This window comes from Hippocampus bargibanti, linkage group LG06, assembly GCF_051943395.1.
Source record: "Hippocampus bargibanti isolate YZ-2025 linkage group LG06, ASM5194339v1, whole genome shotgun sequence".
NCBI lineage: Eukaryota > Metazoa > Chordata > Actinopteri > Syngnathiformes > Syngnathidae > Hippocampus > Hippocampus bargibanti.
The window spans coordinates 29,823,040-29,839,346 of NC_142739.1; the positions used below are offsets into that span (position 1 = coordinate 29,823,040).

The 16,307-nt window shown below is 46.8% G+C and overlaps 1 protein-coding gene across 1 annotated transcript in view; it reads right to left on the minus strand.

The window, feature by feature from the left end:
- Positions 1–6,973: 6,973 nt before the first annotated feature.
- The window catches only part of grin2db (glutamate receptor, ionotropic, N-methyl D-aspartate 2D, b), a 49,529-nt gene continuing 40,195 nt past the window's right edge, over positions 6,974–16,307 (minus strand). Inside the window, exons 15-16 of the mRNA XM_088998205.1 lie at positions 12,519–12,754; positions 6,974–12,027 (exon numbers count right to left, since the gene is read on the minus strand). Coding sequence (XP_088854331.1) covers positions 8,908–12,027; positions 12,519–12,754 — 3,356 coding nt within the window. The 3' untranslated portion in view covers positions 6,974–8,907. The remainder of the gene's footprint in view (positions 12,028–12,518; positions 12,755–16,307) is intronic.

The following is a 16,307-nucleotide window of genomic DNA, read 5'->3' on the forward strand; positions in this document are numbered from 1 at the left end:
TGTGAAAAAGAGGAAGCGAAAGATGGCATATGCAAAAGGGGGTGAAAAAAAACATTTTTTTAATCCAATACAGTGATACCTCGGTTTCCGATCATAATCTGTTCCAGAAACCTGTTAGAAAACTGATTTGTTCAAAAACCGAATCAGCACTTCCCACTATAATCAATGTAAAAAAAAGTAATTTGTTCCATGTCAAGAAAACAACTTTTTAAAAGCACTTTTTCACTATTTTACAGCATAAACTGCACACATGCGTAATAGAAGAGCAGGTTATTTGTAAAATACTATGAAAACAAACATCACTTATTTTCCTTTTCTTTGTGATGGACGCTTGTTGTTCTTGGTCGGAGAGAAATGCAGCAGTTTTTTTTTCAATTTTTATTTTGTCCAACATGCCTTTAATTGCTCCTCTCTAGTTATACAAACACACTTTTCAACAGCGAGGTAAGCTCGTGTGTCCGTTTGGGGCCTTGTGTGTAAAAAAAAAAAAAGAGGAAGCGAAAGATGGCATATGCAACAGGGGGGAGAAAAACATAAAAAAACTAGATGAAAGGATGGTTTTTTTTTGCCTTGTCCGCAAAACCGATGAGGTGTAGAACCCCGCGGCACTGCACGCATGATGAAAGCAAGAACAACTCTGTTCCGAGACCCCCCCCCCATCCCCCCCTGCCACCCCCCTGATGCATTGTGCACTGTGTGCATGTCTGACGAATCACTTTCGATCTTAACTGTTACTAGTCTGCCACTTGGGGAAATACTTTTTTAATTTTATTTTTATTTTGAAGTAATTGGAAGGTCAATTTCTAAAAAATAAAATTATGGCCTACTAGGCATCCCACTGTGAAAATTATATAAAATTATCTAAATAAAATACAACTGAAAAAAAATCCTCTTGAAACCAAAAATCCTACTCTAAAAATGATATAAAATTAACTAAAAATAAATAAACTAAAAAACCCACTCTAAAAATGATATAAAATTAACAATTTTTAAGAGGCATTCCACTCTGAAAATTATGTAAAATTATCTAAAAAAACTACAACTGAAATAAAAAAGAATGAATTTTCTAACTAAGCAACCCAAGTTGAAAATGATATAAAATTAACTAAAATAAATAAATAAACTAAAAAACCCACTTGAAAAAAGATATAAAATTAACTATTTTTTTATGCAGCATCCCTCTTTAAACAAAAATCCCACTCTGAAAATTATGTAAAATTATCGAAAAAAACTACAACTGAAATAAAAAAGAATGAATTTTCTAACTAAGCAACCCAAGTTGAAAATGATATAAAATTAACTAAAAAAATAAATAAACTAAAAAACCCACTCTAAAAATGTTATAAAATTAACTCTATTTTTTACTAGGAATCCCACTGTGAAAATTATATAAAATTATCTAAAAAAAAAAAACTGAAAAATAATCCTCTTTAAACTCGCAACCCATTCTGAAAATGCTATAAAATTAAGTCAATTAAAATAACAGAAAATAAGAATAAATCATTTTCAAACTAAACAACCCACACTGTTGCAAAGCCCCCCCCCCCCCCGCCATGAGACAGCAAAAAGCGCCGCAGCTGACCTCATATCAACGTTAGAGGGCCATCTGAACGTCTGTAAGTGGATCTTATTAGAGCGTGAAGTCATTAGTGGGCGTCGCGATGCAATTAGCCATTAGCCCGTTGTAGCGACACAACGGGTGTAATTAGCAGATCACACAAGCGGCAGATCGGGGGCGGTGGGTGGGGAGAATGTTGCGCAATAGGCCGGCTTGTCAATTGTCGATACCCCCTGCGGTGGGGGGGTTCGTGTGTCAGGTGCTTATTTTTGTTTCAGGTGTCGCTTCGCGGTTTGCCGTGTTGATTACAGGGAGGTGTTGTGACATTGAAGGAGGCGGATTGTTTTTTGTGGGTTTTTTTCTCTGGTCGGATGGCGGCAAATCACAGCGGGGCAGATAAAAGAGGAGAGATGAGAGACCCCCCCCCAAAAAAAACAAAACAGCCATCAATCCCACTGTTTGCTACTGATTATGATGGCTGTGTGTCTGCGATCCCAAATTTGGTCTTGGCAGGGTGAAATGGACCACCACGATGTCTGTAAAATGTAAATGTTCATCCATCCATGCATCCATCCAAAAAAAAATCCATCCATCAACCTATCCATTCATAATCAAATCCATCCATTCATCCATTAATAAATCCATCCATCCATCCATCATCAAAGTCATCTATTCATCCACCTATCCATCCATCATCCAATCCATCCATCATCAAATCCATCCATTCATCCATCATCAAATCCATCCATTCATCTATCCATCATCAAATCCATCCATTCATCTATCCATCATCAAATCCATCCACCTGTCCATCCATCCATCCATCCATCATCCAATCCATCATCAAATCCATCCATTCATCCATCCATCATTAAATCCATACATTCATCCATCCATCATCAAATCCATCCATCAACCTATCCATTCATAATCAAATCCATCCATTCATCCATTAATAAATCCATCCATCCATCATCAAATCCATCCATTCATCATCAAATCCATCCATTCATCCACTCACCCATCCATCATCCAATCCATCATCAAATCCATCCATTCATCCACCTGTCCATCCATCCATCATCCAATCCATCCATTCATCCATCATCAAATCCATCCATCATTAAATCCATACATTCATCCATCCATCATCAAATCCATCCAGCCATCGATCATCAAATCCATCCATTCAAAAAAATCCATCCATTAATCCACCCATCCATCCATCATCCAATCCATCCATCATCAAATTCATCCATTCATCATCAAATCCATCCAGCCATCCATCATCAAATCTATACATTCATTCATCATCAAATCCATCCATCCACCCATTCATCTATCCGTCATCAAATCCATCCATTCATCCACCAATCCACCTATTCATCCATCATCAAATCCATCCAATCTATTCATCCATCCACGCATCCATTCATGCATCCATCCACACACCCACTCCCTGCATCCATTCATCTATTTTTTGCAGGGGGCGCTGTAGCCTATCCGAGCCATTTAGATTGTTCAATGAGCCCGCCTTTGACATTTTTAGGAACATGAGAGGAATCGAACCCAACCACCCGTTCAAGTGCAAACTCCATTTTCCACTCACTCCACCGTATCGCAAGAAACACAGAACCACAAGAAACAATGAAAGAGAATCAGATTTTTTTTATGAAGCAATTCTCAAGAAATAAGTGCAGCACGGACCCCCTCCAGCCCCCACCCCGGAAACACAAGCTCAAATAAAATCACACATTTTCAATTCGGACCAGTTTCAGGGTTAGTAACAACATCAAATTTGACGAGGAACCTAGCTTAGCAACCCGTTAGCGGAGCTTTTTGGCTTTGATTTCTGTGGTTTCGACTCAAAAATGGGTACAAACGCAACAACCCTGGACCTGCTGGGCACTACCAGCGGCACCCCGATGATTTCCTTGATATAATTCATGGCCGATTCTAGCCAATGAGGACCCTGTTTGAATGGCGGAGCGCCGCTCGTAACGCTTCCCAGGTTCACGGGTCCGAGAATTTATTGGAGGGGGGGGGGGGGGTGTTGAACCCCCGATGTCCTCGGCTGGACCGGACCGGGCGAACGACGGTAAATCGAATCAAACGTCGGAATTTAGGACGGCGGGTCTGTGTAAGCTCTCAGTCATACAGGAGTGGTCCATCGATGAAAAGGTTTCTTTAGCCGTCAGCTGTACTTCTTTGAGGGTGTCGGACGTTTTGCTTCTTATCCAAGAGGCTTCGTCAGCGAACAAAAATTTTGCTGGTAGCTATGGCCCTATATATATATATATCCCTACTGTCCAGACGTGGCTGTGCCAGATTTTGCTATTATTGGTCCCTGCTCTCAGTTTGGGTAAAGCAGAGGACTACTCCCTGCGGCGACACTGATTACTTGTATTGTCCTGCCTGAGTATGAGGTCCACAACTGGCCTGATTGCCCCATTTTCTCTGGTATCACTTCATCAGCATAACTAAGCCTATGTTGCCTAAGAAAACCATCGATCAAACCATCGATTTTCTTTCACTAAGATGTTAACCTCATTGTCGTCAAATGAGTGGCGGGGTTGAACCCAAAGAGGAGCAGAGTCGGTCAAAGGGGGATCCAAATGTATGTTAAAAATGGACGCTGGGGGGTAAAAAAAACGTTGACATGCATATAGCACAGTAATGGGGGGGGGGGGGGTCGTCCAGAGCACATGCAACACCTCTTGTGGTTTTTTTCGAAGACCAGAATGATCGAGACGTTTTATCGTTGCGCCCAGTCCAGACCAGTTCGTGCCGCGTTTGTCTTTTGGCTATCTTTGATTAGCATTTTGGGGCGAGAGGGTGGGGGTAAAGGAATTGATGCTACAATACCCAGCAGGCATCAGGTAGTGGCGGCGCGCAGGTCACCGTGGCGACACCATAGCAACGGCGGTCCGGTTCGCCCGCCCGGTGGTGCATTTACATCCCAGACTGGCTACAGTGACGCGGTCGGCGGATTCACACGTCAATCACATCGTTGGCACGGTAACTCTTGTCCAAAAGGCGACCCCACCCCCGTGTTAGCGATGAATCCATCGTCATCATCAACAATCACTCAAAAGGAGCAAGAACACAGTATCGACTGGTCTCTGTTTTTGATAGGCGGGAGATGGTGGTGAGGGGTTAGGGGGGGGGGGGGGCTCAAGAAAGGCAAGTTACTAGTTGCTAGCCGAGGGTTTGTGTTGCTAATTGCTAGCCAAACGAGCGGACAACAACGTCCATGGCTCCCAAGTAAAACAGGAGGCAAGCTAGCAAAACAGTAGACAAACTAGCAAAACAGGAGGCTTGCTAGCAAAACAGGAGGCTTGCTAGCAAAACAGCAGGCTCGCTAGCAAAATTGGAGACTTGCTAGCAAAACAGGAGCAAAATAGGAGGCGAGTTAGCAAACCAGGAGGTGAGCTAGCAAAACAGGAGGCGCGCTAGCAAAACAGGAGACAAAAAAGCAAAACAGGAGGACCACTAGAAAAACAGGAGCAAAATGGGAAGCAAGCTAACAAAACAGGAGCAAAGCTGGAGGCTCGCTAGCAAAACAGGAGACAAACTAACAAAACAGGAAGCAAATTGGCAAAACAGGAAGCGAGCTAGCAAAACAGAAGGCGAGCTAGTAAAACAGGAGACAAACTAACAATACAGGAAGCGAACAAGCAAAACAGGAGGCAAGCTAGCAAAACAGAAGGCAAACTAGCAAAACAGGAGGCTCGCTAGCAAAACAGGAGGCTTACTAGCAAAACAGGAGGTAAGCTAACAAAACAGGAGACAAACTAGCAAAACAGGAGCAAAACAGGAGCAAAACAGGAGCAAAACAGGAGCAAAACAGGAGGCTCGCTAGCAAAACAGGAGGCAAGCTAGCAAAACAGAAGGCAAACTAGCAAAACAGGAGGCTCGCTAGCAAAACAGGAGGCTTACTAGCAAAACAGGAGGCTAGCAAGCAAAACAGGAGGTAAGCTAACAAAACAGGAGACAAACTAGCAAAACAGGAGCAAAACAGGAGGCTCGCTAGCAAAACAGGAGACAAACTAGCAAAACAGAAGGCAAGCTAGCAAAACAAACGCACACCGAGGTGAGGAACACTGCCACGTAGGGCGGGTGAGGGTGTGGGGGGAATGGAGGGACAGAAAGAAAATCATGGGGAGTACGAAAGGAGCGACGGTAACCAATCGAGGTGTTGTAAATACAGATGAATCGCAAATTACGACATTTTTTTCCGCTGTTTTTTGTGTGTGTGTCGTCACAGGCACTCAAGTCTTCACAGTCATATAAGAAGGAAAATCCAAGTTGCTAGTTTGGCTACAAAGCTAAAACATTTAAAACTAGTTCAAGCTAACATTTTCTTCCAAAGATACCAAACTTAACTAATATATACACCCGTTGTATGTATGGATACCTTATATTTGTGTAGATATATATATATATTTATATTTATATATGTATATATTTATTTGTACATATATATTTCTTGATAAATGATAGAATCCAAATGATTTGAATACGATAAAATAGCTCAAGTTAAATCACAGTATAACATGGTACATTCTCCAAAAAAAACAGTATATTTTAATATATACTTCTTTTTTGTTTGTTTTCTCTCCTTCGCGTCAACTAATAAAAATAAACCAATAAAAATAGCCCAATATTTGTGTTCATGCAGTCACAGACTTGAGAATTAGCGCAAGTCAATAGCGCTCACTCGTCGGAATACGGCGGGCCGGGCAACCAAAGTGTTGCCGTGGTAACCGCCGTGGGCACCTAGCATAAAGCGCTCTCATTAGCACATCCAAAAGGCGCAGTCTTTTGCTTCTAATTCTAAACGGAAACTTTCCCGCCGAAAATCTTTTGAGATTTATTTTGGTTTTTAACATGCACCGATTTAGGGGGGGGGGGGGGTGACTTGAAAAGGGGGCGACGGCGCAAAAAAAAGGGAGGGAAATTAGCGCTTTGTTATGGTGAGAGATTAGCATTTTTCCCACTAATTTCCCAACGTAGATAAACAAAAAAAAAATAATTTGACCTCAGTCGAAGGAGTTCAAGGTCAAAGCAAGAAATCTTTCGTCTGTGACGACATGCACAAAGTCGTCCCGCCTTTGCCACCCCCCCCACCCCCCAAAAAAAACAAAACAAATAGCTACAAAGTTTCAAAGTAGGCGACTTTTTTTGCTACATCATCACAAAGCTACATTCCACAACAGTAGAAGAAGAGCTGGGCTGTGGCTGGTGAGGAAGTTAGGAAAACGCCTTGAAAAACCCTTTAAAACGCCTTGAAAACTGAATCTGTTGTTAGCGTTGGTAGCATTTTTTGTTTTACATACGCAGCGGGATGGCTTCTGACGCCGCTAGCAGCCATGCGCTAACGCCGATTTTTTTTCCGAAACTGAAGACAATGCATTTTGGGTACTTTTTTTCTGGGCGCTACATTGGCGTCCAGACAGCTCGAATTGATCCGGAAGGATTTCTTTAATCGATTGCAAACATTTATGCTTTCCTCTTCAGAACTATTTGTTAAGGAGTATCCTGACGAGACGTCACGAACTGGGGGCGGGACTTTCTGAATTTGTCCAGTTTTGAGCTCATTAGAGGCAGTTTTGGACAACTTTAAGTCATTTTTATTGGTGTTTTGCATTTGACTAAAAATATCATCCTGCGTGTTTTGAGTATTTTAGATGCTATAAAACGTTTTTTCTGATGTCAGTTAGGAACCAAATAAAATGGTGTCGGTTGTCCTTTTTAGAACTTCTGTAAAAAGAATACCCAAGAAACCGAAAATCAGCCACCAGAAATGAATCACATATTCGGAAAAATACAAAGTAAGACATGCGGCGGGACTATTGCTCGGTCAGACAGTCTTACAGAAGTTAGATTTATCCGCAACTGCGGTGGTTGAGGTGTCAGCGCCCCGAAACATTCACAGTATTAAACCCCCGGGATAACCATTCAAGGCAAAGCAGTACGCCAAAATCAGATCTACGGTCCTCGTAAATCGTCCGACGAAGCAAACTGCAAATGGACGATTCGTCTGGACAATAACGTGACGTCTTGGAACTGTTTCAACAGACTACGATGACCAATTGTGCTTCATTGTAAACTGGCTCCAAAAATCGACCTGGTGTGGTTTTGTAACTGGAATCCGGTCACCCGTCACTGCGGCTAGTCTTCTAGTCTTCGCGCTTCCCTCGTTCTTCATCTTTACAAAATGGCCACCTCGGCGCAAACAATCACCAACTGTTCGTTCTGTTAATTCAGATATTGAACTAGCCGTCAATCGGCGGTGGTCTCCAAAGCTGACTTGAATATGATGCCGCCATCTAGTGCCAAGTACAAATACTACAGCAATCATCCACTCGGTTTTCGAGCCGAATTTTAGCACTGTGGCCAAATCCTTCCCACTTCCAACACGAGCCACATCCAGCCTTCCTCTTTCTCCAAATACCGACTAACCAAATGAGAGAAATAGATTCATATAACATAAAACAAGATTGGAGATAAGATAAAAGCAAAGAAATTAAGAAGATGCTACATGACTTTTTTGTTTTTCATCTCTTTTCCGTTTTTTTGTTATTGTATCTGTTCTGGTTCTAGTCGGACCTGAAACTCATACGCAGGACCGGATCCTGGACAGTCCGACTCATTTCTAATCAAACATGACATCAGGAGGTGGCGGCGGCGTTTCGGGGTAGAGCTCGATGGGTCTTGGTAGCGTAGCAAAGTCAAAGAGTACATTGGTAGCATAGTCCCAAGCGCTCAGTGAAAGGTGATCCTGCTCATCCCAGGATGTGAGAGAACTGCTATTCAACTCATTTAAAAAAGCAAAGTAGGGGGTCGAGGGGAAGTAGTCCACCAAAAACAAAAGGGAGAGTACGTGTCCCTTTGAAGCCACCATAATCCTCAAAACCATAGTCCTCAAAACCAGAGGGAGGGAGACCTTTCGAGCATAGGACATATTTCGCCAGTGTCTACGTATGTCTATAAATATGACATCATTACTCACGGGTTGGAAACTTCAACTCATTCCTAGCTCTGGGTACCAGAACCGAGGATGACATCACAAAGCTCAACTCTGAGCGAATGAGAAATTCCGGAGCTGTCGGCCCCGCTGACGCGGCCTCGACTTCACTGCCGCCGTCACTGGAACCGTCCGTAGGGTTGTAGCTTAACCTGGTGTGGCGTCTCACCGTGGCCCTTACGAGAACGTGTACCATGGCGCTCTCGCGAGCTTTGCTTCCGGCGGCAATGGCCGCCAACCGATGACCTACACTTAGTAAGGTAGCCACGTTTCCGGGTCCGGCTAGCGCGGTGACGTCTCCCTCTCTGGTCTCCCCCTGTCATACCTCACTCTCCAGACTGGAGAAGTGAGCTGACCCTCGACGCGAGCACAGACTCTTGGCTTTCAGTGGCAGGTGAGGTGAGTAGAACCTTCGTGGCTGCGGCACGGAACGGAGTCTCTGGTATTGGAGTTTAGCACTGGCCTGAATCTGGCTGGGGCCAGGCATCCCCACCCCTACCGGGGGCGAGACCGGCGATGAGGAGGGCGGAGGCGGGATAGGCATTGGGAGGGTAGTGGGAGATAGAGATGGCTGCTGCGGTGGCGACGGTGGGGGTTGAGGTGAGAGCTCGCTGGGCTTTGTGCTGAGGTTCGATTGGCTTCCCGATTTAGCCTGACTAGGATCCGGTTTTGGAGGGAGAGGCTTAGGACGAGAGCCCCCGCTGAAACTGCGGCAGTGGGGGAGAAGCTCTTCCTGGCTATGCGACACTGAGGCGGGTCGTCTTTTGGAACGGGAGGCGCGTGAGCGGCTGGGTGGGTGCGGGTAGGGATGAGGGTGCGGGTAAAGGCTACAAGAACACACGGTGGCCCGGCGACTTTCGTCCCCTCTGTCCCTCGCTTGCCTCTTACTTTTCCTACCGGCAGACTTCCACTTTTTCTCCCCCTTAACCGGGATCTTGTCCATCGACCAGTATCTCCTTGGCGGAGGAAAGGCCGAGGGGGGCGGCGGCCACTGTGAGCCCAGCCCCCCTCTCCCTCCCCCCGATTCCCAACCGGCGCCTGGCCCCGAACTCCAAAAGTCAGCCCCGATCCATCCCTCCGCCCTGGTTCCGAGCAAGGAATCGTCCCGACTATTGATACTGCCTCCTCTCTCTCTGGAGGGGTACGTTCCGAAAAACCAACCGCCACCCACGGCTCCCATAGCCCCCATCCCGGAGCTGTTGGCCCCGCCCTCATCCCAGTACCTTTCAAAACGCCCAAACTCCCCCGAAGAATCGTCGTCCGAGTAACTGTCTTCTGCCCTTCTTTCTATTCTATCCCTTTCGGTTTCAGACACGGCTCCTCGCCCCACCCTCCGACGCCGTTCCCGAACTCCTTCCCTAACCTCCTCTTCCTCGTCGTCATCATCCGAGTCCCACTCGTGTAAGGAAAGACCCTCTCTGGTCTGGGCTTTGTCCTTTGCGTAAGGCATCAGCAAAGGACGGCGTTCTCCCCCTCTACCGCTTTCTTCCCTGTCCAGGCCTTCGCTTCGCCGCCGCTTGCTGGATTGAAGGAAGGGTTGCAGGGATGTGGACGGAGTATTTTGGCTATCACCCCTTCCGTTCACCCAAAATTTCACTGATGCAGGGAGTTTGTTCAGGTTGGAGTAGCGCTTAGTCGGGGCTCGGTGTCTGGAATGGGGATGGGATGACTTGCAATGCCTTTCTCTGCTTCTCCCACTGTCCTCCCCTTCCCGGTCATTGGCCTCCTCTGCGCCGGGTCTCTCCCGCTCACCTTCCCAGGAATCCCGGCGTTTCTCGCCAAACGTATTCCGATACTGGGCGGAAAAGGGAGAATAGTCCTGTATTCCCGCGTCCCTCTCTGCTTCCACCTCTCCCTCCCTCTCCGGCTCGATATCGCCATCTTCCGGCTCTGATCTTTTACCCCCGGTGGATTTCTTTCTTTTCTTGGTCTTGAGCGCCTTTTTCTTCTTCTTTTTCACTTTCCGCCGTTTTCTTTCTCGCTCTCGCTCCCTTTCCCGATCTTCCCTTTTCTTCCTTTTTTTGTTTTTCTTCTTTTTCTTCTTCTCCTTCTCTTTCCTTCTCTTCCTCTCGCGTTTTTGCCTCTCGGCCTCTCCGACGGCGCCGCTCTTTTCTCTCTCGCTCCAGCTTGCCCACCACTCTTGTAGTTGAGACAGCTGGCTGCCCCCCCTCTCTCTTTGACGTTCCCTGTCGCCCCAGGGTGCCCGCGGTCTTCTGGGGGGTACGGGCGGAGGCGCGCGCCCGTGGCTCAGGGAACGGGGCCGGATGATGGAGCGTTCCCTCTCTCGCTCCCTCCCGAGGAGAAGGCTGGATTCTTCCGTCAGCGCCTCATCGTCGTCATCTTCTTCTTCTTCATCGAGACCCCTGGAGGAGCTGTAAGAGTACGTTGGGGAGGTGGAGCGAGAAGACGAGGCCGACGAGGACGTGGACGTTGACGACGTGGTGGACGAAGAGGACGAGGACGTGCAGCGCAAGGACGCCGACGGCGAGGGTGGGGTGTAGGAGGGGCTGAGGGGTACGGGCACAGGAAGTGAGAGTGGGGGGGAAAGGGGGCGCGCCCTCCTTCCTCCGCCCTCCCTCACTCCATCTTGTGCCTCCACCCGCCGCCCCAGGGGCAAAATGTTCTCATAGAGCGGCCCCCCGCGTTCTTTGGGCTTCTTGGGCCTTCGCCTTCTCCAAAAGGATGAGGGGAGAGGGGGAGAGGGGTGTGGCAGTGGGGGTGTAGGTGGCAGAGGGGCTTGACTCTTGGGAGGCGCCCTCGGTGTTCCAAGAGATTTAACGGCCCCTTTCCCCTGACCTCCGCTGCCAACGCCGACCGCCCTCTTCCCTACCCCGTGGTCCAAGCCCTTCTCTGAGTAGAAGGCCACGCTGGCTGGAGGGGGCTGCGGGTGGCCCCTGGGCATCGTCTTGGGGGTCTGGGACCCTGCCTGCTGCTCCATGCAGGGTCGCAGTCCCTCGGGGTCAATAGGACCGTAGTATCTCTTGTAACCGTCGAGTCCCCCGCCTCCTGCGGCGGACGAAGTCCAGTTTGCGGGGACTTTTTGAGCAAAGGGTCCCATGTCCGGAATGCCCCCCCTGACGGCCCGAGGGTTGGCGGCCGTCGCGGATTTGGGTAGTCTCCAGCGATCCACCACGGCCAGCCTGCGATCTGGCCGGGGCAGGAAGGTGGAGCAAGGGAGGGGCGCACCAGCAATGGGGGCGCTGGAAGGACCCGCCGCCGTGGGAGAAGAGCCGGGCAGAGGCGTCTTATACACGGAATGCGGTTGCTGCTGGGGCGGTTGTTGCTGCTGCGCGAGGGCCAGCGCCGGGACGGTCATTGACGTTGAGATAACGTGAGCTTGGGACGGGACAGCTAGCATGGCTGTGTGGTGATGAGAACTCAACGATTTAGCAGCCCCTGGTGCTGTTTCATCTTCAAAGCTACAGCAGCTATACATGCCCTGAGGAGAAGAGAATAAAAAGCCAGGATGAGATATGGCCACAAAAATCCTCGTTCGATGCCTAGCGCGAAACACAAATGACTATTTGTGCACGATAGACAGATAAAAACGCTGTCGTTTGGTATTAGGTGACCGATTGGCCGTGAGAGTACATAAGCTCGAATAATGACAAGTAGGGGAGGAAATATGAGCTCCTATGTATTAAGCTCCGTCTAGGACGTCGTCAAAGGATCGGGATATCCAGGGATGTGAGCGGAATTGAATTTCCATGAACCTCTCCAATATAATTGATCCCAGACCGCATACTTAGAAAGACTTGCACTCTGTGACTCTGTGACTGAAACAGGCAGGCGAACTCAGTGTTCTGCCATTTGGTACTAATTCTGAGTTGGGATCATTGACTTCTTTTAAAGGCCGAGCAGTCGCCGTTCTAGCATCACGTGATAAGGTAACGAACAACCGTCGCCCAACCGACATTGAAAAAGACTTACCCTGCTGATGGCTAGTAGAAAATCCAGTTTGCCTGAGCTGGTGGCCATGCAATGGCGCAATTTCCAGTAGACCATGTGCTCCCAGGCAAACACCAGTAGGCTAAGGCCCATAGCCACCAGAAGCATGTAGAAGACCCCAGCCATGTTGTCAATATCCAGCTTACTGCTCATCACCTCAATTTTGTCATTATGGCAGATACCTGACAGCCAAAGGCGCTCCAGCATTTCAATTTCATCTGCAAAGGGGTACAAATGGTGGAAAGGGGGTGGTGAGAACCACGGTAAGAAGGGAAAAGACTTTAGGGTTAGATTCACAGAGATCGACATCGAGATTACCAGAGACAAAAACTGCATTTTATTGCATTGTTCTGTTTTAGCTTCCCGGTCTTGATGAGGTTGAGGGTCAATCATACAGAAGGATCTCAACTGCCCTGTAAACCTATGATTGGCTGCCAGGGTTGAGATCGACAGAGCATGGATGGAGATCCCGAGAGCATTTTTTTGCGTTGTTCAGTGTTTAGCTTCCTGATCTTCGTGAGGTTGAAGGTCAATGGTACAGAATGAGGTATCTCCCAAACAAAACACACAACAAAGAGGAAGGTCAGTCAGACAGACTCCAAAACAAACAACGAGTCATACAGAGACTTTTGGTTACTGAGCTCAGCCGGCTAACAGATCTCAACTGACCTGCCAACCTATGATTGGCTGCCAGGGTTGAGATCGACATGGCAGGGACAGAGATCGCTACAGCATTTTTTGCGTTGTTCTCTGTTTAGCTTCCTGGTCTTGATGAGGTAGGGGGTCAATCGAACAGAGTCCTGTGTTTAGCCGCCTGGTCTTGATGAGGTAGGGGGTCAATCATACAGAGTTCTGTGTTTAGCTTCCTGGTCTAGATGAGCTTGAGGGTCAATCATACAGAGTTCTGTGTTTAGCATCCTGGTCTTGATGAGGTAGGGGGTCAATCATACAGAGTTCTGTGTTTAGCTTCCTGGTCTAGATGAGCTTGAGGGTTAATCGTACAGAGTTCTGTGTTTAGCTACCCGGTCTTGATGACGTAGGGGGTCAATCATACAGAGTTCTGTGTTTAGCATCCTGGTCTAGATGAGGTTGAGGGTCAATTGTACAGAGTTCTGTGTTTAGCTTCCCGGTCTAGATGAAGTTGAGGGTCAATCGTACAGAAGGGGGTATCTCCCAAACAAAACACACAACAAAGAGGAAGGTCAGACAGACTCCAAAACAATCAACTCGGTAGCGAAGTTAAATGACACCGACAACCTCATCTCGACATAGTCGGCAGGAGTAAATGAAGATGAGAAAGGGAGCCCAGAGGGAAGAGGTAGCAACGGGCACGGAATAGAAAGCCGCGTCTAATGAGACGAATCTTGATCTAGGCATCGAGCGAGCGCGATTATCAAAAACCAAACAAACAGACGTGAGAGGCGGGAGAGAGAGAGAGAGGGAGGTCGAGATTCCGTCCTGATGACAAACATCGGGGGCCACCCCACCAGCCAGAGGGTGATCGCAAAGAAAGCGTAGGTCGGGAGTGACAGAAACGGGCGGAAGGGCAAGATCGTAATCATTTAATTGTGGCGGTGAGACGATCAGAACGGCGGCGGCGGTAGACTCGAAGGAATCCGAGATTGCCATCGAGCTCACCTGCCGGCCACCAGTTCACCTCAAACACAGACTTTTTGGTTAATGAGCTCAGCCGGCTAACAAATCTCAACTGCCCTGCCAACCTACGATTGGCTGCCGGCGTAACCATAGCAACGGAGTCGGGTTCACGAGGGAAACCGAGAGGCGTGCTCACCAACCGAGCTGGTAATGAGCGCTTTCTTGTCGCACTAATGGCGATGGAGCTGCAGAAAATAAAACCCTATACAGTGATACCTCGTTTTACGAACTCCTTGGCTTACGAACTTTTCGGTTTACGAACATTTTACCTTGGCATACGAACTATTCGCGAACGAGCCCGTTCTCCTAACAAGAAAATGGCAGCCGGCTTGTTTTGCTCCTGTATTCCCCACCCCCAGTCGTCGGTTAAAGCCACGTTTACAGACAGAGAGAGAGTGAAGCCATTCTCCAGAAAAGAAAATGGCCGCCGACATTTTTTTTGTCTTCTGTGGCTGCCGCTGCTAACCCACAGAAAAACTTATCCTGTGACTGTAAAGTGATATTGAGAGTTTGGAAAGGTGCTTAATCGTTAATTTTGGCAAAGTTGCAACAAATAGAAGTCCGATGCTATTAATAACAATAATAATACATTTCATTTCTAAGCGCCTTTCAAAACTCAAGGTCACTTTAGTTCACTCAACCCGGAATAACTCAAACAGATAGAAAGCTAGCTAGATAGCTAATAGTTATCTAGCCAGCTAGCTAATATAGTTTATGATCGACGGGGGAAGAAGCTGTTTAAATATCTGCTGGATTTGGTGCAGGTAGCACCTGCCTGAGGAGGAGACACTGGAAAAGGTGGTGGGCAGGGTGCGGAGGGTCCAGTCGGATTTTTCGACTTCCTTTTTTTGGACTTCCTGTCCATGTCGGGAACAAGGCGCGAATCAACGCCTGAGTCGTGATGTTCTTATTCCAACCAGGACTCATAAAGATCATTTCATTTTATTGTTTTTTTTTGTGTTTGTTTGTTTTTTGCCGAGCAGGGAAAATTGATATTGGGAGGGCGGCGGTAGGGGCTTGTTGCCATCTTACTCAAGCAATCTCTTCAGTGGACAATCATATTCCTCTTGGCGCTAGTCTCGGTTTTATTTTCCCCACTCCCAAACGAACAGTAAAGAGAGCTTTTCAGGCATCTTTCTTTCCAACGCTAACCACTAGCATCTCTGCTACATGCTAGTACACGTATTTTCACCGTCAATCGATCAAAACACACAACACAGGATACTCACTCTGTATTGTGATTGTCGACATATGCGACAAAATCATGCTGTTCTTGATTTTGATTGGACAGGATTGCGGGAAAATCTTTTTTTGCACAGCAACGACTTCATTGTTATTTATTTTTTTCCTCTCTTCACTTCTTTTTCATTTATCTAACTATCCAGCTGTCTATCTAGCTATCTATCTATCTGGATATCTAGCTAGCTAGCTACCTAGCTAGCTATCAACAGTGATACCTCAGCTTACACATTTATTTGGTTCCCAGAAAGTGTGTTTAAAGCAAAAAGTTTGTCTTCCAAACATTTATTTCCTATAAGAAACCATTAAAATGACAATAATCCATTCCCAGGTCCCCATAAAACATAATTTTAGCGAATTCGAAGCTTCATTACTCGACAATGCAAGGACGTAGACCCGTGCGGCACATGGTTAATGTTCATCCGGCCCGCAGCCTCCGTTATAAAATCAATAACATCTGTAAAAATGAATCCATTGGGCAGTAGCGATGTTCCAATTGTGTGCTAAGGGCTGCCATCTAGAGGCTCAATTAGGAACTGCAAATTAGTATTATACTAATTTGAATCTTACAAACTTAATTGGTTCCCAGAAAGTGTGTGTAAGGCAAAATGTTCGTCTGCCAAACATTTATTTCCCATAAGAAACCATTAAAATGAGAACAATCCGTTCCCAGGTTGCCATAAAACATAATTTTCTACTAAACAAGCCTTAAAACTACACAAAATATACGTTATTTTATGTATAATAAATGTGCTATTGTATTGTAATTAAAGAAATAAATAATCTAATCGCTATTCAATAGCTATCTTTTAGATGTCTCGCTGGCTGCCTAGCTATCTATTAGCTATCTAGCTTGCTATCTATTAGCTGGCTGCC